Genomic DNA, 24419 nt, shown 5'->3' with positions numbered 1-24419 from the left:
GTGCCTTCATACATTTCATATTCATTACAAGTTCGCTTCTGCTTGAGCGAGTTGATTGCTTGAGTATTTTTTGTTTTAGTCGCCGCTACTATTTCAAGATGCCGAGAGTCACTCGTAGTAGCCAAAAACAAATCGATTTTCGAGTTAGGAAGACTCGATCACGACAGAAAGTAAACGAAGATACGATTAACACGACTGCAAAGCAGGCTCAAGCGAGTTCGATTTCTCCACGAAAGCGACGCGATCATGCGAAAGGTAAGATCAAGCTGGGGAATTTCTTTTTTATTTCGTCTAATTAATCTTCAAAAACGAATAATCTGAATTAGTAATGCGACAACGTCAGATATTTTTGCAGTTCAAGTATCTAAACTTCAATTTTTAGTCAACTGTGCGTCGAACTACGATCAACTACCCGAGCAAACGTGCTTGAAATTTCCCGCGCAAGCAACACTCGACTCATCATGTTGAGTTCCATGATCCAATACACGATGGATGGCATTATCTTTTGCTGATTCATAGCGAAGAAAGTAATATTACGTTGTAGATCATCCTCTAATGCTAGATACTTTGTCGATTTAGTCCGCAGGACTATTAATTCAATTACAGATTGTCGGCTCATTTGTATGCAAGCATCGGCTTTTAAACACAAAAGAACTATTTTTTAAAATGACCCATTCCTTAATCTTAATGGAATAAATTTGCTGAGCTGTTGCTGACTCTCATAGTTTCCCAAAGGTCTCTCCTTCTTGCAAGATATCTTATATTTGCTTGCGCATTCCTTCGCAAGCGACAGAACCAAAATGAAGTTTTCTGGGAATCATATTTCATAAAGGAAGCCTATTGGGCTTATGCATCCTCAAAAAAACAACCTATTATATTTTTAGTGTATAATCCCTTTGGGAAATTCAAATTTTGCAATTGAAAAATTTTTGCTCCAGCTCTGTCATGGTCTTGTTTTCGCTGGGATATCAAATGTTGTATTTAAATTAGCTGTTTTTAATATGTTCACTTATTTACCTGTCTAGCTGTAGAGAAAAATTGTCCAACTGTGTCTCCGAAGAAGAGAAAAAACAACAAAGGAAAACCAGAAGATGTGAACCTCAGTGATACAGAAAACTCAGATCCAAAACAAACACTTTCATTTGATCGCCAGGATGGTGAGTGTCATGGCTGTATGTTGTGTATCTAAGGGTGCATTTTTTTTTGAGAATCCGAAAATGGATTTGTGATCTCAGATCATTCGGATCATGCCGCATCAAAGGAACTGACGAGTCCTTGTCCAGAGTGGATTCGTCGGTTCCTTTGATGCGACATGATCCGAATGATCTGAGATCACAAATCTGTTTTCGGATTTTCCAAAAAAAACCGCACCCTTTGTCTTTGGGGCAGGGGTAGGAGTGGGGGTCGCATCTTAAAATAGCAAGGAGCAACTGAAGCTATAATATTAATTACTCAACAAATACCCATGGATCAACACTAAAATCCCTGATAGAAGACTCTCACTAATGCCCAAAAACCTAGTCAAAATTATAAATGCCTAAAAATACCAGATTTCATGCCCATAAAAGTATTGATTCTTAATTTGCACCTTCCCATCATTTTTGAACCCAATAATGCCCTGAATTTACCTGTCTTGACCCAAGGTCAGAACGGCACTTCGCCATATTGGTCTACATATATTTATGTGTCCTTCTTAAGAAATAGACGGTGTATCAAAGAAGAATTGCTCACTGAAGTGTTTTTCCCATGGTTGGTAGCCAAATTGTCCTTGAAAATGCATTAATTTTGTAAGGAAATGATAGTTGCACTCAAGGAAGTTGACCTCTTTAATTGCTTTTAAACTGATAATAAATAATACAGTGTAATTATGACAGTATGCATTTATTTGATCAGTAAGCACATGTTTTTCTCTGATCAGCGCAAGAAACTGCATCAACAAAACAGAAGAGAAACAGCCAACGGAAAACCAAGGATGTGATCACCAGTGACACAGAGAGCCCAGAACCAAGACAAATGCTATCCCTTGCTCGGCAAGATGGTAAGCGACACAGTTATGACCGTTTGTTATTTACCCAATGCCACTGTTTCAACACGTTCCCTGTTTTTCTTTCAGGCCATCAATATTCCAAGGTCAGACGAGCGCTTCATTCTTCTTACCCTGACAACTTGCTATGTCGAGAAAAGGAGATCACAGAAATCAGATCTTTTCTGCAAAATCATCTGCCTAAAGGAAAGCCAGGAAGTTTGTACATTTCAGGAGCGCCAGGAACAGGAAAAACAGCTTGTTTAACAAAGATCATGTTAGAAATGAAGGTACCATACTGTTGTAGCTTACAAATCCATTTAGTTTACAATCATCTTTCGATTTTTTATTTTTTCATACATGGGAATACAATAGGGAATAATAAATTGGAATTTTCAAATAAGTTTCACAAAAATATTTGGCTATAAGATGCACCCCAAGTCTGGCACCAATTTTCCATGAGAGCAGATTTTTCCCTTAAAAACTGTGCACCTTATAACAAAAAAACTAACAAAAAACTCCTGCATTCAAGGCAGACATTAAAACTGCCACACCACAGGTAAACCTACAGCTATTTACTTATTACATCACAGAGTTGCACACTCAAATCTCACAGTGTCATTTCACTTCGGCATCCAATAACAGAAATCAGAATATTCTGGTATTTTTGATGTGTAACACGTAAACATGTAATATGTAGTTACAGTACCGCTCAAAAATGGCACAGATAAACACCTCACAAGACAAGTGTTTTTCTTTTTGCGAGAAACTTTAGTTCGGTAATATTCCAAAATTTCCGCTTCGGGGATTCTCACGAGACAGGTTTCTCCTTTCAAGAGACGAGAGTCGTGTCTCTCCATACGAGAATCTTGTATTGAGAGATTCGACTCTCGTCTCGCGAGAAACAAGACGAGACTGGTAACTTGCTTTTGAATGGTACTGTACCTTACCCCTCACACTGAGTGTTGTCATTTCACAGGCCGAGATCAGAAAGTGCCAAGTAATCTTTGTCAACTGCATGGCATTGAAACAACCTCAAGATATTTTCAGGAAAATAGCTGTTGAGCTAGTTGGTGAAGACAACTGTCCTACGAAGGCAACACAGAAGTTCTTGGAAGAGGAATTTTCTTCATCAACACTCACAAGGTACTTTCCGTCTTCATATAGATTTACAATTGTACCTCTCTATGTAAGAGGCCACTCTTTAGGGTGATTGTTCCAATGTAAAATAAATTCGCTAATTGATCTTCCATTTGATCTTTTACTTCAAATGGAGTGTCAAATTGAATTATTTATTCATGCATTTTCCCCATGGAGCTGTTGAAAGATAATTACTTGATGGCACTTTAAAAATGCAATTGTGTTTGGTTTAGTAATGCTCTTTCAAATTAAATTAATCCATGATTCATTTAAAACTGCGAAGTCTTATTTATAACTATAAATTTTATTTCTTCTCTTTAGAATTGTAATCTTGGATGAAATGGATCAACTTGAATCAAAGAACCAGGAAATTCTGTACACTATGTTTGAGTGGCCATCTATACCAAAGTCTAAACTCATCTTAATAGGTAAGTGAAAGTACTTGTCAGTAATTTATGACTGAAAGTGCTGAGGAAATTGCCTTCTGTTCATGCTCTGTAATTAGGACCAAGGGAATCAACAGATAATAAAAATTATAGCCTGTGCTGCAGAGAGAATCAATTGCTGGTAACCGTTTGTGAATTAGCACCCAAATCCTGTTGGAGGTCTAGAACAAGGATTTGGGTGCTAGATTCGTAGAAGGTATTTTTCTGGCTGTTGATACCATCTGTGGCACAGGCTACAGGCTACAGTCAACAAGATATGTAAAATTTCAATGACTTTTATTTATTTTTCTTTTTTAAGGAATAGCAAATGCTCTGGACTTAACAGATCGGATTCTTCCCAGACTACAGGCAAGACCTAAATGTAAGTTACTAATAACAAAATTGACTGCTTAAAGTTAATTGGTTAATATCCCCCATCTTGTGAAATCAGGCACAGTGAGATTTCTGTTATCCCTATCTATAATTCTCACTCTACAATTTCACTCTGACAAAGTGCCAACACTCAAAACATCAGCACACAAATCTCTTTACAGTGGCCAAATTACCTATTAGTGATCAACTTTATGGATAAAACCAAATATTAGTTAAGCAGAAAATGCCTGGCACCTAATTTTTAATATACAACTCACCCTTGTGGATTTGAAGTCATTTCTAAAATTTACACTTGTTGTCTTTAATTTCACCTTATCAGGTAAACCAGAACTTCTTCACTTTGCCCCATACACCAAAGAACAGATTGGAAAAATTATACAAGACAGATTGTCTGCAGTAAGTTAAAAGCCTTTCACATAACAGGGCAGAATTACTGGGAGGTTTGGTAAGGAAGAGGAAAGAGGAGGGGGCTGCTTCAACCTCTACTATGATAAGTTAAAAATGCAGTAACTGTAGACCCTCCTTTGCAATCTTGACCCTCCAATCTGAACATTTCTTGGAGATTATTTTCTCTAAATCTCTAGGGATTCATGACAGGGAACAATTCACCTTCTATAACTATGATAATCATGTACATGTAATCCTAAATTGGCCCTGTAGTCCCCTTGATAGCCACCAAACTACAATTAAGCTGCCGTTACACATTGAAACTTTTAGCTGAAACATGTACAACAGCGTTGCGAAACAAGTTTCAGCAAGTTGCACTGTGTAACATGATCAGTTTCTTGAAACTTTTTTGAACTTTAATTCCGTTGCGAGACAAGTTTCACGAAAACTAGAACCACTTTCTACTATCTGCAACGGCTTGCAACGGTCCCAGTGGTGAGAAAACAAGAGTTTCACCGTGTAATACCACTTCATGAAACTGGTCTCGTTCGCTGTTACACACAAGTTTCAGCTTAAAGTTTCAACATGTAACAGTGGCTTTATAGGTCCTGGTCAAAGGCTGATGAGGGTAATGCCTTGCAGTTGGCAGTTCAAGCCACTTTATGATATTCTCTTCTCTCTTGTCAACTTAATTAAGTACTGAACATAGCAGATGATGACTAATCAGCTTTCTGTATGGTCAACTGTTACTCATTGCTTAAATTATTAAATATGTAATTTTAGGTTGAGGAAGGGAGGGGCATTCTTGATGCATCAGCTATACAGTTCTGTGCAAGGAAGGTATCAGCTATGGCTGGTGATATGAGAAAAGCCTTGGACATCTGCAGGTAGGAAAAAAGAACAGGACATGACTATAAAACAATATTTTCATTACTTTTTATGGTAGGATGGTTCTTAATGGTGAATAGACGGGCACCACTCATTAATTTCTCATCGACTGAACACTAAAATTAAACTCGCCAATCCTCTGATTTGCTATGTCTTTTCCATGTAGTGTATTGTATGAGGAAGCTCAAGGCCAATAAGCTTTTAGCTTCTATTGGGCTTCCCTGACCACTTTCCTCATATTTTTTTCTTGTTATTAGTTTTAATTTAATATTTGTGTGGCAAATAAATAAATTTGCCTTGTTTAGACTGCCTTTAAATCTCTCCATAGGTAGATACATGTATCATGTTCAGAGTAAATGAGTGCCAGTACCAGGGTCCCAGTTTTTAAATAAAACACTTGCTAAAACCACCAGTATTAACAACTGACAGTTCAGAATCTCTGGGACTGTTTCTTATTTATTCTATTAATTCTGACTGAGATGTTTTATATATTAATTTTTCAGGAGAGCGGTAGAAGTTGTAGAATCTGGAGAAAGGAAACAACAGATTTTACAGCCAGTCAAAACAGGTATTTAAATGAAAAAAACTTTGCATTAACTTTGGTCTCACACACTAGCCACACAAGAATCTTTAGTCAACTTTTGGGGGACTAAACACTATTCCTCAAATTATCTGCACCTCGTGGCATACAATGCCCACAACTGTTTTTATGTTACCATCTTTCTAAAGATCTTTTAGAGATCTTCCTATGGAAAGTCAGGTCAGATGTTTGATATGCTAGCCACCAAATCACTCTGCCTCCATATAATACTTACTGTATTATTTTATTTTCCTTTCATTAGCTGGGTCACCTAGCAAAAAACCCGAGACACCACCAAAGCCTAAAAAGGTTGGAATTTCTCAAATTGCCAGCGTTGTAGCAGAAGTGTATGGATCTCGTCTGGTGGCTGGGCCAGGAGTAGAACAGCCAACAATTCCACTGCAGCAAAAACTCCTAATCTGCACGTTTCTGCTCATGACAAAAGAACGTAACACCAAGGAGGTTGTTTTAGGAAAGGTGAGTTATTAAAATTAGTTTAATTACATGTACTAGAATAAGTTTGATTTCCTCAAAAAGCAGTTTTGATTTTCAATGTCCACTGAAGTTGCAAGGCAGTTAAGTGGATGGGTTAAGCAGGCATCTGCTCTCACTGGCTAAATGTCAACTTGTTTCTGGAAAATATGGCACACATACATGCATCTAATTATATCTTGTTCTGCATTTTGTTCTTTTCAGTTTCATGACACTTACTGCAAAATTTGCACCAGAAGGAAAGTTTCACAGCTTGGCCAGGAGGATTTCCTTGGTCTTTGTAATATCCTGGAAACAAGAGGTCTTCTTGGCATTAAGCGGGCTAAAGACTCGAGAATGATGAAGGTAGGTCTTGCATCAAGAAAAAATTTTCTTTTGGGTCTTAAGTGTGCAGCATATTATAAAGCATGATCAAAGATTGTTTTTATTCATGAAAATTTGTTGAGGTGGGGGAGAGGGGGTGGGGGTGGCTGCTGGCTAGCCCCATGCACAACCCCTTAACTTGAACTTGGAAGACCTCAGGCTTTCCTTTTCCAAATCTCTCCTCATTGACCAATCTGAAAAGATTGAGCATACCACAGCCATCTCAAAATGTACAGGTAGTCGGTAATTTTACCACCTGCGGGTTATAATTTCCTGGGTGTGGAGGATGGGGCGAGGTACTTAAGAAAGTGTTATACAGGAGACTCTGCCCCGAGGTCCAAACCCATAGCCTTTTATATATCATTTTTACATACTGAAAGGTAACCCTTTCAAGTCCACCTGGGAAATGGTACCCCTTTCACATAACTACAGAAGAAACACATCCTTTTTCATTGAAGACTCCCCATAAAGTTCATTATAAGGAGTACCCAACAGTCCCCCCCCCCCCCCCCCGGATAATATAATTGTTGCTTAGTTCACACTGATTATCTCCAAGACCCTTTTGGATTTAGTGCCGTCTGTCTGCTTGCTACCTACTAGATAGAACCAGCCTAACTGCCATCATTTTTAACAAGTGTTTTTATTTAAAGTGGCCAAAGTGACAACAAGAGCTAATTTTCATATTCACTTTTAGGTGACACTGAAAATAGATGAGAAAGAGGTGGACTATGCACTCCAGGACAAAACCTTGTTATCAAGCATTCTTCAAGAAGGAATGCCGACAGCTTGAAAGAACTAAATATTATGTAGATAGTACTGTAACATAACAGAAAACACAAAGTTTGTGTCACTTGTGATCACCCATTCATGTAGCTAGGGCCAAGTACAGGAAACCAAACATGATTCAGGATAAATCCTTAGGCTTCCCATGCAGCCAAGTTGAGATCCTACAAAGTTCGAAACTGAAACTAATTGACTTAAATATAAGCGCTTTGATGTTAATTAGTAATGTGGCAGGTTTCAAGATCTCGGTTGCCATGGTTACTACAGCCTGTTAACAGGTCTACTTAGCAGGATATAATCACATGATTTATCCGGGCAGTGGAGCTAGTTACTGTGCTTGCATTTCTGATCAAGTTCTTTACCAGCTTACAAACCACAGCTTAACTGCCAAGATAGTTGCATGAACAACCTACTAGATAACCCAGCTTTTGCAGGCTATGGTTACGGACAGCAATAATTCAGTTAAGCATAATCAAAGATGTCATGTGACGAGTGAAAGTGAACACATATTATATAGTTATTAGTGACATCATTCATTTGGAGGTCAAACCATAGATTTTATATTTTATTCCGTACAAAACTGATTGAATTTGTCACTCTTTTTTTCTTGCTTTATAAATGCAGATTTGGGAGCTTTTTTATAAAATTTGATAATTAGGTTTTGTGAATTATTTTATATCTCCCTTTTATGAAGTTTATAGCTTTTTCATTGAATGTATGCACTTGCCTGTTGACCAAGCAACCCTAAAAGGATTCATGAAATTTGCAATTTTAAATTGCCTTCCATCTTGTGTAAATTTGTATTCATGTATGAAAAATTTTTACTAACGATATTTGTACATTATTTTTTAGGGTTTAATTAATTTTTTTTACATTTGCATACATGCATACATTTACTGTAAGTCTCAAAATATGGCAGCAATAAAGGTTTGTAAAAAGTGCCATCTCATATAATTTCTTGCTGGCGTCATTGAATATCCGAGTGTGCTGTATATACTTCTCTCCAGAAACACGTATTAAAGCTTACCCTACAGGGCCCGGTTGTTCGAAAGCCGATTAATGTTAATCCACGATTAAAAATTAACCAAGGTTTTCTGCTCGCTTGTTAAAATTGTTTTTAAACTCTAATTTTAAGCTAGTGGTAAAGAAAAGTCAAGGTCAAAACTGAGGGACAAAAATCTTTTTGAAAAATCTTTATTGTTGTGTAATTAAACTCAAACCAAAGTTGTTGTTTATCCGGGATTAGCTTAATCGGGCTTTGAACAACTGGGCCCAGGTCCCTAGCTTAGATTAAGCTCTATGCACCTATCAATGAAGGGGGTGGGGGGAGGGGGAGGGGGCATGGCAGGGGTTATATCAATCTCATTCCCAGAGTCGTCTGACTTTTTGGTCAGCAGGTGGTTGCCAGGAGATCACCTGGCAACCACCCGCTGACCAAAAAGCTAGGGGACTCTGGGTACGAGATTGGGGTTGCATGGAAACAAACATCTGCCTGTTGAGGGGACTTTTAACCATTTTACTGGACTTAAAAAACAATATAATTATTTATTTGAAAACAACAGAATGAATGGTCTGTCCCGCAAATAGCTACAAAACTAATCGAGGCGGGACAAGACGAATACAGGAACACTTTAGAAAAGTAACAAGAACTTACAAATACAGACATGCAAAACCTTTACGTAGTAATAGATTTAAATGACTTTCTAACCAAGTAGCACTAGATGACTCTTGATCTTCCACAAATGACCGGTAGTGGGCAGAAAATTCAGTTACCAAACATATAAGGTGCATGTCATAACTTGTATGACTACAAAATATAAGTGAACTAAAATGAAATATACCTGCTCATTTTCACAGGTTGGGTTTAAAAACAATATAAAAGAGCGACTTCCTTACTTCATCCACGGAAGAACGCATAAGAACGCGTGGGATGAGTAGACTGGGCACTAAGCAAAACATTGACGCCCGCGAAGGGTCAGCGATGTATCCAATGAAAACAAGATGGCGGCAAAAATTAGTGGTGTTCTCATTGATCTTAGCGGGACGATTCACATTGAAAATACGGTAATTCCTGGGTCAATACAAGCTCTTAAAAGGTAGATATTTAACAAAACATTTATATGATCATTGGGTGACATATTTTGGAAATCTGCCCATAGGTCGCAGATTTGAGTGCTGTCAGCGGCCGGTATTTTGACAATCGTTGATCGGTCACGAAATATAATCTTAAGCTTAATTACAACCGTTAAGTTGAAGAGTCTGTTGTTAAAATCCTTAGGTGACCATGCAATTGAAAGCTTTGTACTTAACCTTCCAATGAACGTACTTCTTATAAAAATTTTTGAGAGAATGTTGTAGAGAAAAAATATTGCCAAATTTGTACTTTGACCCCGGGAGGATGCATGGCCTCGTGGATGACTATGATCACCGGGCAAGCAATATAGGTATGTGCAGTGCCAATGGGTGTGGTTTTGAAGCATTTTGGTCAGAAACAGGGTCCAGATTGCCACCATTTTGGTCTGAGAGTCTGAAAACGGGTATGATTCTGGAAACCAAGTCTGAAAAAGGGTAACAGAAAATTAAATATTTTGGTGTGAAATAGAGTCCTAAAGTGTGACGTCACAAGTATTTGAATTTTTGAAAATATGGGATTTGTTAGTATATTCAGAAAGAGATGGTGAAAATGCCTGCTTGCCAAAAATCAGCATCTTATTGCAAGTTGGGGGCGAGAAAATTTAGCTCTGTTATGCCCTTATGACTCCATACCAATCCTTCTAATTTTGTCTCAGTTCTTAACGTTTGGAACTGAGACAAAATTAGAAGGATTTGTGTGGAGTCACCAGGGCATAACAGAACTAATATCTCGCCCCCAAAAATATTATGCAATAAGATGCTGATTTTTGGCAAGTAGGCATTTTTCATCATGCTCTTTCCGAATATACTGACAAATTCCATAATTTCATAAATTTAGTTTTTGTGATGTTATCACTTTAGGACTCTATAGGGTCAGGATTTAGAGAACTGAGCCACACACCCCCACCAAAAATTTTGAGGAGTACCTCCCTCTTCTCCCCACCCCCCTCTCCCCTGGGGCAATTTTCAGATTCATCAGAAGAAAAGGGAAAGAGAAGTAATGGAGACATGATGTTTGGTTCCAGAAAATATGCATTCCCCTCCCAAGGAGGTTAATGGAAATTCCAAGGGGAGGGGGAGGGGTTCTCAGTGGCCAAAATTTTAAAAGCTAAACTGAAATTTTCCAGAGGGGTGGGAGTGTTCAAATCAAAAAACTATCCCTTGGGTGGACTATGAATATTTTCTGGATGAACACAATAACAATATTATTTGCCACTTTGGATATATTATAATATATTATGTCATAAATTTTGTGTTTTTATGTTTTTACAGACTTCGAGAAACTGGAATTTCAATACGCTTTGTCACCAACACTACTAAAGAATCAAAGACTACTTTATTGAAACGTTTGACTGGAATAGGATTTGATATAAAAGCGGAGGAAGTGTTTACTTCACTCACTGCAGCACGCCGCTTAGTACATCACAGACAGTTGCGGCCTTTGTTGTTGTTAGGATCAGATGCAAGCCAAGATTTTAAAGGTGTTAATGTCAGTGAGCCAAATGCAGTAGTTGTGGGACTAGCTCCTGATTGCTTCAGTTACGAGATGCTCAACAAGGCGTTCAGGTAGAGGAGTTCCTTAATAAGGCTGTCCTCTTTTTTTTCGCATATGTTATCATACAACCAACCCAGATTTTGGCTATTTACAGTGACAACTACATGTAGAACAAAGCAAAGATCATCTGGATAGTGATATTATGCCTTTCAGTATAGTAAACAGGAAATGAGGTCATCCCTGTCAATTATTATTAGACAAGGGTGTTAGTTTCTAAAGAAATGGTGGTGCTGTACTGGTGTTGGAGTAAAAGCTGAATATTAATACTATTAATATGAATCTAGACATGACAACCCCTCATTAGTTTCACAGTTCATGGGTTCAAGCACAGGTACAGAATCTACTTTTTTAGCTATAGAGCAACAAAGCATGTTAGTCATAAGACTATAGCATTCCAATAAAAATTCTGCTACGTAGCGTGAAATCACTGTGTATTGCTTCATACCGAGCATGTAATCTTAAGTACTAGAATTAGTTTACGCCATTATCATTCACTGAGGCATCAGAGAGAGCATTTGCAGTCTAAGAACTCCCTTTTTCAAGTTCCCACCCACCCACTTCCACGACAGTTATGATTTTGTTGTAATTTATATGTATGGTTTTACTATTTTGTTTCTGTTTTATGTACTGTATTTGTAATCTTATTGTACAGGTTTTTGATGGGCCTCTACAATCTAGAAATTAGCTAGTCATTTTCCGTGTTTATGTATGTGTAGGATTTCATAAACTGCCTGATCCCAAAACTATGTGGCTCGAGTGAGTTTCTGTGTTTGGGTAAGGTAATTTGGCCACCATAAAGGGATTCAAGACCTGATGTTTCAAGCATTAGCCCAGCATCATAGTGAATTATCATAGATTATGACCCACTGATCAATTTCCTTGTGCTCCTTATTGGGCAAGATGCATCTTGTGGTACAAAATCGGACAACAGTTATCAGATGATAACAGTTGTTCAAGTAATAGATCAAACACGAAGAAGAGTTTTTCCACCGATTTCAAAACACCCAGAAGTTGGTTGGAAACATGAGGCGCAGCCGAGTTTTTTTTAACCAACTTCAAGGTGTTTGAAAATAGGAGGAAACACTCTTTCGAGTGTTTGATATAGCTTCTCAAACTATTGATAATTCTTGGAGAAATTCAAAGCAAAAGTTCACAAAATTTTATGATAATTAAGATCACATTTCCAAACCTCCTTCACAATAGTGATTTCCTTTGTTTTCTCTTCATCAATTATTGATGAGTTTGAGTATTTAATATCCGTCACCCGATCTTTTCAACAAGTAAAAACAAAGAAAAAAGTTCACATTATTTTTCAGGTCTATGCTTGTCTAATCTAATGATAGTATAATGAAACTGAGTAAGCTTGTCAGCAGGGTCTTTTTTGCCAGCAATCATGCCTCTCATGCTAACACTTTGCATTCCCACTCAAGGATCTCCACTCTCCCAAATCTTTCATAAGCAAATGTCATTGCTGAAATTAATGATCAGAAGTGGATCAATTTGGAGGTATGCAGGATTTTGTGGGGGTTGAAATTTGCAATTTCTCTTTTTTTTTCAGGGTTTAAATTTTGTTTCAACATTCTTTGGGATAGTGAGATTCTGGGAGAAATTTTTGGAGGGACTAAACTAAGATAGTCTCCCTTGCAGCCGTTTTTAGTGTCGTCACGCAACGCTTCTCCCCACAAACGGCTGTTTGCGGGGAGGAATGTTGCGTGGCGACACTAAAAACGGCTGCAAGGGAGACTAAAACTAAGAGATCTATCCAAAGAAATGAAGATCAATCTGCTCTTAAGATTTGTAGCTATTATTTTATGCTTACTAACTTGTTTTACCCTCTACCCTCTCCAGGCTCCTGCTAGAAGGTTGTCCACTGATTGCAATCCACAAAGTGCGATACTATAAAAGAGGAGATGGACTGGCACTAGGCCCAGGTCCTTTTGTGACTGCTCTTGAATTTGCCTCAGATGTCAAAGCTGAAGTTGTTGGTAAACCACAACCAGCCTTCTTTGCACATGCCTTGAATGAAATGGGCTGTGATCCACAATTTGCTGTCATGATTGGCGACGTAAGTCCTTGTAGTACTCTGTAAAATCCAAAGAAAAAGTTCCCCCTAAACTTAATCCCATTCAGATTTTGAGCCCCCAAGTCTGTGATGCAAACATCTTGATGAAAAGGCCCCCCCCATGCCGACTCCCCCCCCCCAAAAAAAAAACAAAATAAAGTAAAAAAAATAAATAAGTAATAAGGGAAGTCGTCAAATCTACTATACTTGAACAGGACCCACCAAACCACAAAATAGTTGCTGGTCTCTGCCTGCCCCCTTGGATCCCCACCCCCTCTTCCTCAACCTCAAATATTGTGTCTATCCAGCAGTTAAAAATGTTAATGAGATTCAAACCTCACTTTTCTTCTTTACCAAGCAATGCTGACTCTTGCTAGCTGAATGTTTCTGTGTCAACTCAAATTTTAAAGCCAATATTTTTTTTCGGTAATGTTCATGAGATAGGTGGTGCCTTCCATAACCCCCCTACCCCAGACAAGGGGGGTCCTCTTCGAACAAACTTGTTACAACCAGTTCCCTAAGCCCATGGAATATGGAAGTGTATATGACAACAATTTTTGATGGAATGTTAAAGTTGTTCTCTATGGAAATCAAAAAAAATTCCTTATCAATTTTCTTCCCCGTTTTTGAGGTGTGCAAAAGTGTCACATTTCACTTCTGATTGGGTAAGATACTGCACAAGATAAGAGACTGGAGATAGCAGGGCTGTGATGTCAATACAGGAATGCTTAGTCTCACGGTTTCTCTATTCCTCAGTTGTTTCATTCTGAGTGTTCAACAGTCCCATTCAAATTTTGCACTAGACTGCAAGCAGTCCATTTCTGGTTAGTTGAGAGGGTGTTCACAACGCAGCGAGACTGGGGCCAGGAGAAATCAACGAGAAGAGACTGAGGGAGAGGCCATTTTTCCCCAAGCTCCCTCCTCTCGTTCGCTCCAGTTTTTTCGTGCTCTGCTATTTCACGCGACCTCTCAACTATCCAGAAAGGGACTGCTTGCAGTCTAATTTTGCATATGAAAAACAGCTGAGGAATAGAGTAAGATAGCCTTTTTTTGATCTAAACACCATAAAAGGTATCAAACCACAAATTTTGACCCTTGAAAGATACAATGAGTGCTCCCAATTTTTTTTTCTTTTTACATGGGAATTCCCATTCCTGTTCCCCCACCCAGCCCACTTACTCACAAATTATCTTGTTGAAAACAGGATGCAAGAGATGACATTGGTGGAGCAGAGGCAATAGGGATTAAAGGATTTCTTGTACAAACAGGTTAGTTTACTACTTTTGACAACTCTCTCAGTGTCCAAACTATCTAAGTTTGTAAAATATTTTGAAACAGTTTCACAAATAATCACTGCCCTTTTAACTTTAATTTTCGTCTGGATTTTTATAAAAAAATTTCCCCTTTCTGGTTGAAAATCGCAAGAATCTAAACTATGTTTTGATGAGTGGTCTTTTTTTACAACGTAAGATACTCTTTCCAAACTGTTCGATCCTAATTTTACAAATTTGAGTTTTTGAAACGCCAGGGATGCTGGCGTTATGTAAACCTTATTCCAAAATGGCTGCCATTTTTCAAATTTTTTTGTTGGTCTTCAAATTAGCCTAATTACCTCATTCTTAAAAAATCAAGAGAATATTTTACCTTGAGCGAGGCAAGAAGGGCTGATTTGAGTGCAAACAAAAGAATAGTAAAATGGAAGCCATTTTGAAATAAGGGTTATTCTGCCCTGTAAGAGGATTAATAGAAAGATACAGCTATAAAACGCAACTGGATTGAAAATAGTAAAGCAAGAAGATTATTGAATGACATCTAATTGAACTTGCAGGAAAATACCGTGATGGAGATGAAAACCGCCTTGAGAAACCGCCATTTGCCGTATGTAAAGATTTCGCTGCAGCAGTTGAACAGATATGCGCGATGTTATGACAGAATGATGACAGGAGGCGTGGCCTTGTCCAGCTAACTTATTCACAAGAATCGCTGATTGTAAGTCGCTAAAATGCTAGAATGCCATGGCGGCAAGAATCGTAGACTGTAAATCGCTACAATGTTATTGGGATTCTTCCCCTTTCGCTTGTAGGCTTAATTTAATTATTATGTCGCACGAAAGGCGCGTCGAATCTGGCAAATTCGCTGTAAATTAGCTTCATTGGAGTGTCGAAAGAAATGGCGTTTGCTTACCGCTTGCTTTAGCAAATTTCGCGCCGCTTGAAACGATGAGAAGCAAAACCAAACCGAGCGTGACTTGCATGCACGCGTTCTCCCGCGCTTGGTGCCGGTTAGATGTATTTGCTTCGAGTTCTGATTGTTCTGACTGGTTCGTTACACTGCTTACATCTACCGTGATTGGCCATAGTAATTACTTTGGTTTTGGGCTGAAAACGGCCATAAATACATTAGAAGCTCACCAACAAGTAATATTTTGCTTTGATAAGTGGATGGCCTAAAAGTCGTAGAGGGTGCAGATTTGATTCTTCACTGTAACTTGGATTATGTTCGACGCAATCCGCAGTATAAAAGGAACCTTGGCCTGGTTAAACGCTATTCATTTCATGGTGGACACTGAGTTGCCAACGTCACATTCTCGGTAACATATTAAGGACGGTGCCTACTAATACAGAAGTATTTTTGCGCAGTTTATGACCATGCAGGAAAAGCAGATCTTAGCAAGGGTTATTGGAATCCTAAAAGAAAACTGGGGTAACCACTTATTTTTCAGAGATAATTAAGCAATACTGATTCTAAAAAGCGTTAAAATACTATTAAACAATGTATGGACTCTTCTCCCAAACTGAAGTTTAATGGTCTCTGAAAAATGCGTGGTTACCCCTAATTTTCTTTCCGGGTTCCAATAACTCTTGCCAAGAACTGCTTTCCCCCGTAGTTATAAGCCGCGCAAAAATATTTTTGTTTTAGCGGGTTCCGCCGTACGAAACCCGAGTTTCTTGGACCATCTCGAGTTGCGCAGAACATATGCCCAGAAGAAAGAGGATGCACCTTCCTTAAGAGAATAGGGAGCTTAAGCAACGACGACGGCGACGGCTACGACAGCGCCGCAAAACAATAGGAAAAAAGCAAAACCAATCGCTCTGCACGTGCGTTTTACATTTGGTACATTTCTTTGTCGTCCTCTGCAAAGCAACAAAGTGAAATGACTGCATGTAAGGTTTTGTGGAGAACGTGAACGCACGACGGTGAATTTTTCATTTTCTTTCTTAACTTGCACGCCACTCCTTACAATTTGGTTCCTGGATAGTTCGCCATTTTTGTAAAAGTTGAACGAGTTGAAATAATCGCGAAGTAGCACAAATGAAATAAAGATCTATTTTCGGCTGACGTTTTTGTTGCCGTTGCCGTCGTCGTTGCTTAAGCTCCCTAATAAATTTAAACTCGATGGTCGAATTTGCTTCGTTAAAAAAAGCTTCAGCAATATTTTGCTTTGTTTCTTGAAATATCGTCTCCTCTACATTTTTAATTAGACGTTGAAGCAACGATTACTCGGCAAAGATTGGAGGAGATGACCTATATACTGTGCGGGTCCATGTTTAAACGCGACATGTATCAGGGGCTCCCAATGGTTCGTTTCCATGGAGTATCTCTTCAGAAAGACACAACCCTCCTCAGGAATTTGCATTGAATTGTTTAGAAAAACTAGCGTTTTCTTTGGCGAAAGGTCAACTCCAACTTTCGTAAAGCTGAAAAACTAGTGCCTTTTGTTTTCGGTTGGGCAAAACGTCGTTAAAAGTCCGAAAAAGGCCAGCTAGGATTTTTCGGAAAACCAACAGCAGGTCGTAAATTCGGAAAGTAAGATTCGGTTCCCGGAAATTTCGGCAATTTAAATTTTCAAGAACTTAAAGAATCCGAACAGATCAAATTGTGTTCTCTTGCAAGTAGTGAATAGGGGCGGTTTAGTCGGTAGCCAAGCAGATGACAGAAAAAATACCACGTCATGGGAAAGAACCAATCAGGAGCGACCCTCCAAAATACTAACTCCTGATTGGTTCTTTTCAATCACGTGGTATTTCTCCTGCCATCTGATTGGCTACCGACTAAACTCTCCCCATCCACTTCTCTTGCACAAATTGTTTTTCCTATAAGGCCATAAAATGATTTGAGAATACAGTTTTAACTATTTTGTTTTAATGTTCTTACTGGGTGCCCCTGATGCATTAAAGTACAGTAGACTTTAGTGGAGCAGTTAACCGTTTAAGCTCTATACAGTGATCAGCATCAAATTTCTCCTCGTAATATCAATGTTTGTTCAACTCCTGAGGTCATGAGAATTAAGGATATGATCACCCAAGGTGAATATTCTTGATACTATAATGACTTCTCTCCAGTACTTTTATAAGAAAAGTATGGGGGACAAGATAGGAGAGTTTGTTCTTTGATATTAGGGGTTAAAAAGTTAACACTACAGGATGAGGGATAAAAAAAAAGAAAAATATATTTCAATCATAAGGTGGCCGGTTTCTAGCAATTCCCAGTACTTAAACTTTGACAGATCAATACTAACCCTCTTGTTTTTGAAAATTTAAGGTGCCTCTGAACTCTTTCCTACAATTTTCTTTTAAGATTTGCAAAAAGTTGCATCTTCAGACGTACTGATTATAAATCGGTAGTAAAAATGGGGTGACTGAGCTCGTTCTGGAATTATACTCACGTAAAGCAAAAATAAGGCCTATTTTCAACAGGTTATATTGTTGGTATGGCAACTTGACCATAACTTGTTTACCAATCCAATGTGTAGGCTTCTGTTTGATTATTCACTGATAAAGAGTGGTAGTAATGATCGATCAAATTAGTGCTGGAAACCGTTGTGAGCCATCTTAACAAAGCCGAAAGTAAAATAGCTTTAAAATTAGTAAAATTTTGAATGCGAATTAGAATGATATTCGAATATTAGCGCTAAGCGATAACAGCATTTGTCATGCACCACAAATTACTCTTTGGAAAGTTTTATTGTTATTTTATTATTGTTATCATCATCATCATCATCATCATTATTATTGTTATTATTTGTAGTAAATTACAGGACAAATTAATACATAACGTACAAGATTTTCTATATATCTTCCAGAAACGACGATGGCTAGATGCTGGTCTATGAAATATAGCGTCGATTGTCGATATTATGCTTCTTGGAATAAAAACCTTGAAAGATTATTTTTATCTTTCGTTATAATTCGCGTGTGCTATGGACAAGTCAAGCAACTGCACATACTTCTTTATTATTCCAACCCATCCAATTTGTCAAATTTGGCCTTTCAATCCAGGAGTTAACCTTTCAGCGAGCCCTAACAGTGATTCATCCTTGGAATATCAATGCTTAATCAACCCCTGAGGTCATGAGCCGATTAAGGATATGATCACCCAGGGTGAATGTTCTTAATATTTTAAAAACTTCTTTCCAGTAATTTATAAGAAAAGTATGGCGACAAGATAGGAAAATTTGTTTTTTGATTTTAGGGGTTAAAGGGTTAAAGGACTGTTTCCCAATTCACAGGGACACCCAACTTTTCCCTGCGGTGAACCATCTGTTCGGGGTGACGTTCATCCCCCCTTAAATTGGATTAAATAGACCATTTCCGAGTTGCTGTGAACCTCATTATGAAAGTGCGGCTATGTGCAAAGTTTTTGTTATGAAAATTAGTTTTCATTCATATGCAAACAAAACTAATTTTCATGTGAAAAGTTTCGCACTTAGCCTCGCTTCCAGAGTTAGGTTCACAGCAACTCGGAAATAGCCTATTGTGGTGAAAACCTTGAATTTTATTTGGCGAAATTTCATCTCCAACTTTCGAAACACTGGAAAGTTAATTCCTTTTAGTTTTCAGAGAGGGAAATATGTCGCTTAAACAGTTAAAGTACAAATAAGAGCAGCTAGTATTTTCGCTAAGAGAAGCTGGGGAATTCGCTGCTTTTCCCGCATAGTCATAAATTGTGCAAAATTACCCGGTATTAAGTGAGAAAAGTTAACATCCTCCGCTATTCCTTGAGCCCAGTTTTCACAGGTGATGTAAGCACAAGCGTAAGAGTTAAGTGGCATGTGTATACGAGCACAAGTTCAAACAGGGTAAATTCACAAGCAAATATTTGATTGAGAACACCAACATAACACTTGTGGAATAACGGCTGTGGACCGGCTTTGATTCAGACGTCATACTTCACATGAGCCGAATAAGATGCATAAATTATTACAAATTCGCAATTTTCTTCAATCATAGTATGCTTCAGTGAATTAATTACGGCTGAATTAAGTTCAGCGTCTGAATCAATTCAGCTGGGGTTAATTGATTTGGATTGGTCTAAATAATATTAGGCTCGTGCGAAGTACGGCGTCTGAACCGGGCCTTCTCCAAAATGGCGGCCGAAAATTCAAATAAGTTAAAATTAAAAACCTATACCAGCACTAGAAAGAGCACTTTTACTTTAGTAACCCTGCAAAGTTTCAGCATAACAGGTGTAATATCAGCTGAGAAAATGTAAGTTGAAAAATGAAAAAAAAATTGCAGACGTTTCTATGACTGGGGGTATGACGTATACCCCCAGTCATAGAAACGTCTGTAAATTTGTTAAATTTCATCTTACATTTCCTAAGCTGATATAACACCTAATATGCTGAAACTTTGCAAGGTTACTAAAGTAAAGGTGCTCTTTCCAGGGCTGGTATCAGTTTTTCATTCAGTTCAATTTTAACTCATTCAAATCTGTTGCCGCCATTTTGGTGAAGGGTCTATTAACTGCTAACTGTAAGCACTTCCTGTGTGTCATCTTAAAAAGTTTTCCTCCAAGTAATTAAGAAGAATTTGCACTTTCATCATGTTCACTCCAATGCCAAAGTGAGTCCCGTCAAAACTGTGCACTCCTCTCGTCATATTGAAAGTGTCAAGCACGGTAATGTTGTGTTCATTGCAGTATTTCTGTAGATTATCATTGAACGACAAAATTGCCGGGTTACCTTGGTCACGGTGGTAATTGATTGGCTTCAAAGGACCCATTGAGTGGGTTGATAACCATATAAGGTGTGGCCAACCATTTTTGGAGGTTGAAATCAGTCGCACTGCAGGCTCAAGATACGATTCGATAACCGCTGATGCGTTGAAGTTGTTGTGTATTCCGATACCCATTAGAACAACAGAGCCCACTTTGTTAAGACGTTTTGTGATCGCAAGATGCGCTAAACTAGCAACTTCTACCTTGTACGCTTTCACGTAAGAGATTTGAAACCTCGCCCAGCCATCGCAGAAATTCGGATTGTCTGTTACGTCACGCCATGTCATGGCCGTGTGAATGTGACATATGCTGTCCACGAATTGGCTGTCTCCTTTGCATATGTCACGCATCTTAGGCGGAGTGTTAAATTTTAAGGCCCCATGAAGAGGATCATTGGTCAAAATGATCAACATAGCAGAGAAGAAATGCCGTACCAGAGAATCTCCGATAAAAGTCACACTGCTAATTCTTTGAGATATCGATTCACAAGCGGAAGATTGCGTGAAGTTCGTTACCAGGCAACCTTTGATTGGCAGCCACTCCGCCAACTCTGCGGAGATGAATGATCTGTAATTTATACAACTGGAACAATTGCAAAATTTGTCGCCATGGCCACACCAGCCTGTGTTGCCATGACAACAGTAATTCTCACTGTCAGTATCACATTGTGCTTGTACGTCCAACACGAAAGGTCGATTTTTCTTCCTTGTCATTCGAGGAAGCGGAAAAACGGGACCACAACGGCGGTCGCCATGAAATAGACGTTCTGGCCATCCCTTGCGCTCGCGCAACATAGCGTCCAGTCTCTTTCGGTCTTGTAAAACTTCTTTGCTCACGTTTCTTTGTTTCCAGTGCCCTTGTGTTAACGTTCTGAACGCGCCTCGACATCGTGAGCGAAAGGACTGGGGATGAGGAGGGTGGTGTGAGGCTCGCAGTTCATGTCTCATATAACAGGAGAAATAATATACGTACAACAGCATGAAGATGAAGAGAAATGCGGTGTAACTTTGTCGGCAAAAACACCAGTGTTCTCCTTAAAAAAAAAAAAAAAAAAAAAGCAAAAACAGAAAAACCAGTTTAGCTGATGGACTTCCTTTTGTGGTAATAAGAAAAGGTGTCAATGGTCCTGAAATCTGGCAAAAATAAATCGTGAAATAAATGTGATGTTATGTATTAAGCCTGGTGAATATATACTAGATATTTTTTTTGTTAGTGACACAAGCAGACTCGGAAATGGAAAATCCGAGTACTAACAGCGTTCTTAGCTTCTAAAGTCTCCTGTAACTCAGTGATAGAGCATCCGAACAAGCAATCAGGAGGTCATAGGTTCGAGATCTTGTTGTTTGTCTCGTTACGACTACTACTATCACGGGCAGTGACGCTGAGTTTTAAAAATAGTTTTATTTCCTGAGTCTGGGCGTTGGACGAATATTAAGCCCTTAATGTAAGAGGGTAACTTCGTGTAACGCATTTTGTTTTGTTTTTTTTTGTTTTCTTTTTTTGTGCGTTTATAGAGTACATACTTACATACGAATTTTGTGATCTTGCAACTTTCATTTTAACAGCATTTTGGAGGACGGATCGGAACTAACTCAGTTCTCAACTCTCTAAGGTCCAATTCTCCTCCTCGTTCGCTAAACAAACACCCTCTTTTTCCCTAACGGCTGATAATGGCGCCTAAATCACAGCTCCCGAAAGAAAACGCATGCTCCAATTCAAAAGCACATAATCAACCGCAACGACGAGATCCCTTCCATGGAATGGTTACAAGTTATTACGTAAAAAAGTCGTTGAAATTGAAATTACGCATCTCATCCGTTCTGTTATGTTTGCCGTTTTTTAAAAAATAGTTTATATCCGCCAATGTAATATGTTTTTTTTTTATGATTTAGATAATTAAGGATACACTTCCATTTTTGTAACGAACCCAGAAAGCTCATCAATGTCACGTGTCTAAATCAGAAAGTTATACAGTTTTATACTTACTTCTAGTAAACATGTTACCACGTTGCAGTGAACTTTAAAATCCTCAGTTTCTCGTAAAAAATAGATGTGTAGGTTCCATTCAGCCACGGATGCAGTGTATTCATGTTTTTGGCACGATGAGACCAAAACAATTAGTTAATCGGGCATCTGAAGCAACCGATTCAAGTCTATCGAAAGTGACATAACATTCGTCAGCTCCCTCTTTGAATTTTGACGGCGAATTCAAAATATGACCTAAGTTTCCAAATTGTATTTTCTACGCCAGTGAAAGTTGTTAGTAATGTTAAGTGGAGCTTGTAAGAAAAGGTGAATTCAGTAGTAAAATTAATAACAACCTCATCGCTAAGATCGAGAAATGTAGGCGATTATTATCACTAAACAAATTTTACATTGATCTCAAGTTTTCGCATGACATCTAAGCAAAGATACTGAATTCCGTAAAGTAACAAGTCTTAAGAGAAGTTCGTCATTTTCTGGACAGGCATAACGAAGATTATACACTGTCCCTAGAGCTTTTTTCAGTATCTTGAAGTTCTTTCTCGTCAAACAGCATGCGCGTATGCTGTGTTGCGAATCGTTGTTGCTGCTTAGCGCATTTGGACCAGGGTAGGAAGTTTATCACTCTGAGAACTTTAAAACTACCAGTTGTGTTCTTAAGTAATTCGTACCAACATCCACCCGAACGATTTGTTTATAGTTAAACCTGATATATAACGTTAACATACCTTCAAAGCTTGCCGATTTCTCAGGGAAAGACATAAGAAGGACTGTGGTAACTCAAGGTCATTGGTTAAACTGTCTAACTGTTTCCCAAGGTACATGAACATTAGTTGACTGTAATGAACTTAATTCCCGTTAAATCGCATGTTAGTAATGGCTGTTGCCTTGAATGTGTGATCGTTTGTTTACTCATGAAGTAACTAATGAGTTTCTCGAGTTGATCACGAGAAAAGTTTCCAATTTGCTTCGCGCCGCGGAGCAATTTTTCAACGCGTTTGACTGCGTCCTGTCTAACGGCTATTGGAAGCCACTCGCCCTATTTCACTTACCTGTCCAAATTTCTTTGTTTCTCATCATAATTGGACGCCCAGTAACAGGTTGAATGTCTCTATCCTTCAAATTCATCCTGACATGTCATCACTGGTGCGTCAGTAAATCAACCAGGCATGGAAAGTCGACGCATTCTTTTCTTTATTCAAAGGACGTGGATTTTTCGGGCACGTCGGCGCTATTTCGCCTTAGTTAACTCCAAAACTCGCGAAATTATCTTCGTATCCAGTTTGTTGGTACAAAACAAGAATGTCTTATCACACTCACGGTGATAATTTTAGCAAACAGTCTTGAATATTTGATCACGGCTCGCTAACATGACTAAGCCACGGGGTTTCCCAATTTCATCTTAGGGTTCGTTCATTTGTGGCACTATTATCTATTTTTATACTTTACGTCAGGCTATTTCATCATTCCACGTCGTCAGTCGTTTTAAAAACAAACACTTCATAGTTTATATTTGTTGTGGAGATACGCTAATGGGTTCCATAAACATACTTAGGTACCCGTGATTGCGCGCGTTGATTCGTGGAGCAATCGTGATCAACTTATCAACAAACGATGACAAAACCACAATGGTACCACTTTTTAGCGCAATATGTCGTCCAAACTAAGATATTTCGTTTCCCCTCGTCCGACAACCGTAACCCAATTACCTGAAAGAGTAAAAAAAGTCCTGTTTCAAGGCTGTTCCCTTTTCGTGGTAATATTAACTTTGAATTCCCTTTGGATACATCTTATGCCCCGATGGTGATAAGCATCTAAATTCTCCTTACAGTGTCACTACTTGTTCATGTAGGTCGTGCGAATTAAGGAAATGATCACCAGAGAAAGTGAGGATAATATACGTGTCAGTAATAGGGCTTAATTGGGGGTTAAGTGACTCTTGGGCGCATTAATTCATTAGGGACAACTCTGCCTGGCTGTTCTTATCCCGGTTCAGGAATAAGCCGAAACAAACAGAGAATATCAGTTTTCAAAGGAACGTAATTTCGCCTACTCCCACTAAACCGAAAACCTCCCGAAAAGAACACAATTCTATTTATTCTGATTAAACTGTATTCCGTTTATTCTCAGTGCAGAATGAATGGAATACTATTCAGTTCATCCCGAAAACAGAATACCGTAGGTACCGAAAGAACATAAATACCGTCCATTCC

At 38.6% G+C, this 24419-nt stretch overlaps 3 protein-coding genes across 5 annotated transcripts; 2 read left to right on the top strand and 1 right to left on the bottom strand.

Annotated features, from left to right (window-relative positions):
* Window positions 1–33: 33 nt before the first annotated feature.
* Window positions 34–8412, top strand: LOC146472341 (cell division control protein 6 homolog). Of its 2 annotated transcripts, none has more exons than XM_085119733.1 (13): window positions 34–255; window positions 1026–1163; window positions 1919–2038; window positions 2114–2313; window positions 3003–3169; window positions 3485–3591; window positions 3908–3970; window positions 4301–4377; window positions 5152–5255; window positions 5760–5824; window positions 6099–6313; window positions 6533–6673; window positions 7386–8412. In XM_085119733.1, the coding sequence occupies exons 1-13, from the start codon at window positions 99–101 to the stop codon at window positions 7479–7481; spliced, it is 1650 nt and encodes a 549-aa protein (XP_084975859.1). In that variant the 5' UTR covers window positions 34–98; the 3' UTR covers window positions 7482–8412. The 2 variants fall into 2 exon arrangements, with proteins under 2 accessions (XP_084975859.1, XP_084975860.1); XM_085119734.1 differs by having other exon boundaries at window positions 36–255; window positions 1026–1157; window positions 7386–8411.
* A 1036-nt stretch (window positions 8413–9448) lies between these two features.
* LOC146472340 (haloacid dehalogenase-like hydrolase domain-containing protein 2) lies at window positions 9449–18393 on the top strand. Its single transcript, XM_085119684.1, has 5 exons — window positions 9449–9570; window positions 10880–11173; window positions 13011–13227; window positions 14429–14492; window positions 15053–18393. The coding sequence occupies exons 1-5, from the start codon at window positions 9476–9478 to the stop codon at window positions 15151–15153; spliced, it is 771 nt and encodes a 256-aa protein (XP_084975810.1). The 5' UTR covers window positions 9449–9475; the 3' UTR covers window positions 15154–18393.
* A 590-nt stretch (window positions 18394–18983) lies between these two features.
* LOC146472339 (uncharacterized) lies at window positions 18984–23650 on the bottom strand. Of its 2 annotated transcripts, none has more exons than XM_085119832.1 (2): window positions 23259–23650; window positions 18984–21256 (listed from the first exon to the last, which is right to left on the bottom strand). In XM_085119832.1, exons 1-2 carry the CDS (start codon window positions 23332–23334, stop codon window positions 19998–20000), a joined length of 1335 nt encoding a protein of 444 aa, XP_084975958.1. In that variant the 5' UTR covers window positions 23335–23650; the 3' UTR covers window positions 18984–19997. The 2 variants fall into 2 exon arrangements, with proteins under 2 accessions (XP_084975958.1, XP_084975959.1); XM_085119833.1 differs by lacking the exon at window positions 23259–23650 and adding an exon at window positions 22935–23218.
* Between the last annotated feature and the right edge of the window lie 769 nt (window positions 23651–24419).

This window comes from Pavona decussata, unplaced genomic scaffold (genome assembly GCF_977016875.1).
Source record: "Pavona decussata unplaced genomic scaffold, jaPavDecu1.1 SCAFFOLD_100, whole genome shotgun sequence".
NCBI lineage: Eukaryota > Metazoa > Cnidaria > Anthozoa > Scleractinia > Agariciidae > Pavona > Pavona decussata.
Note: the sequence above shows the minus strand (reverse complement) of the source record. Positions and strands in the feature narration are given on the sequence as shown.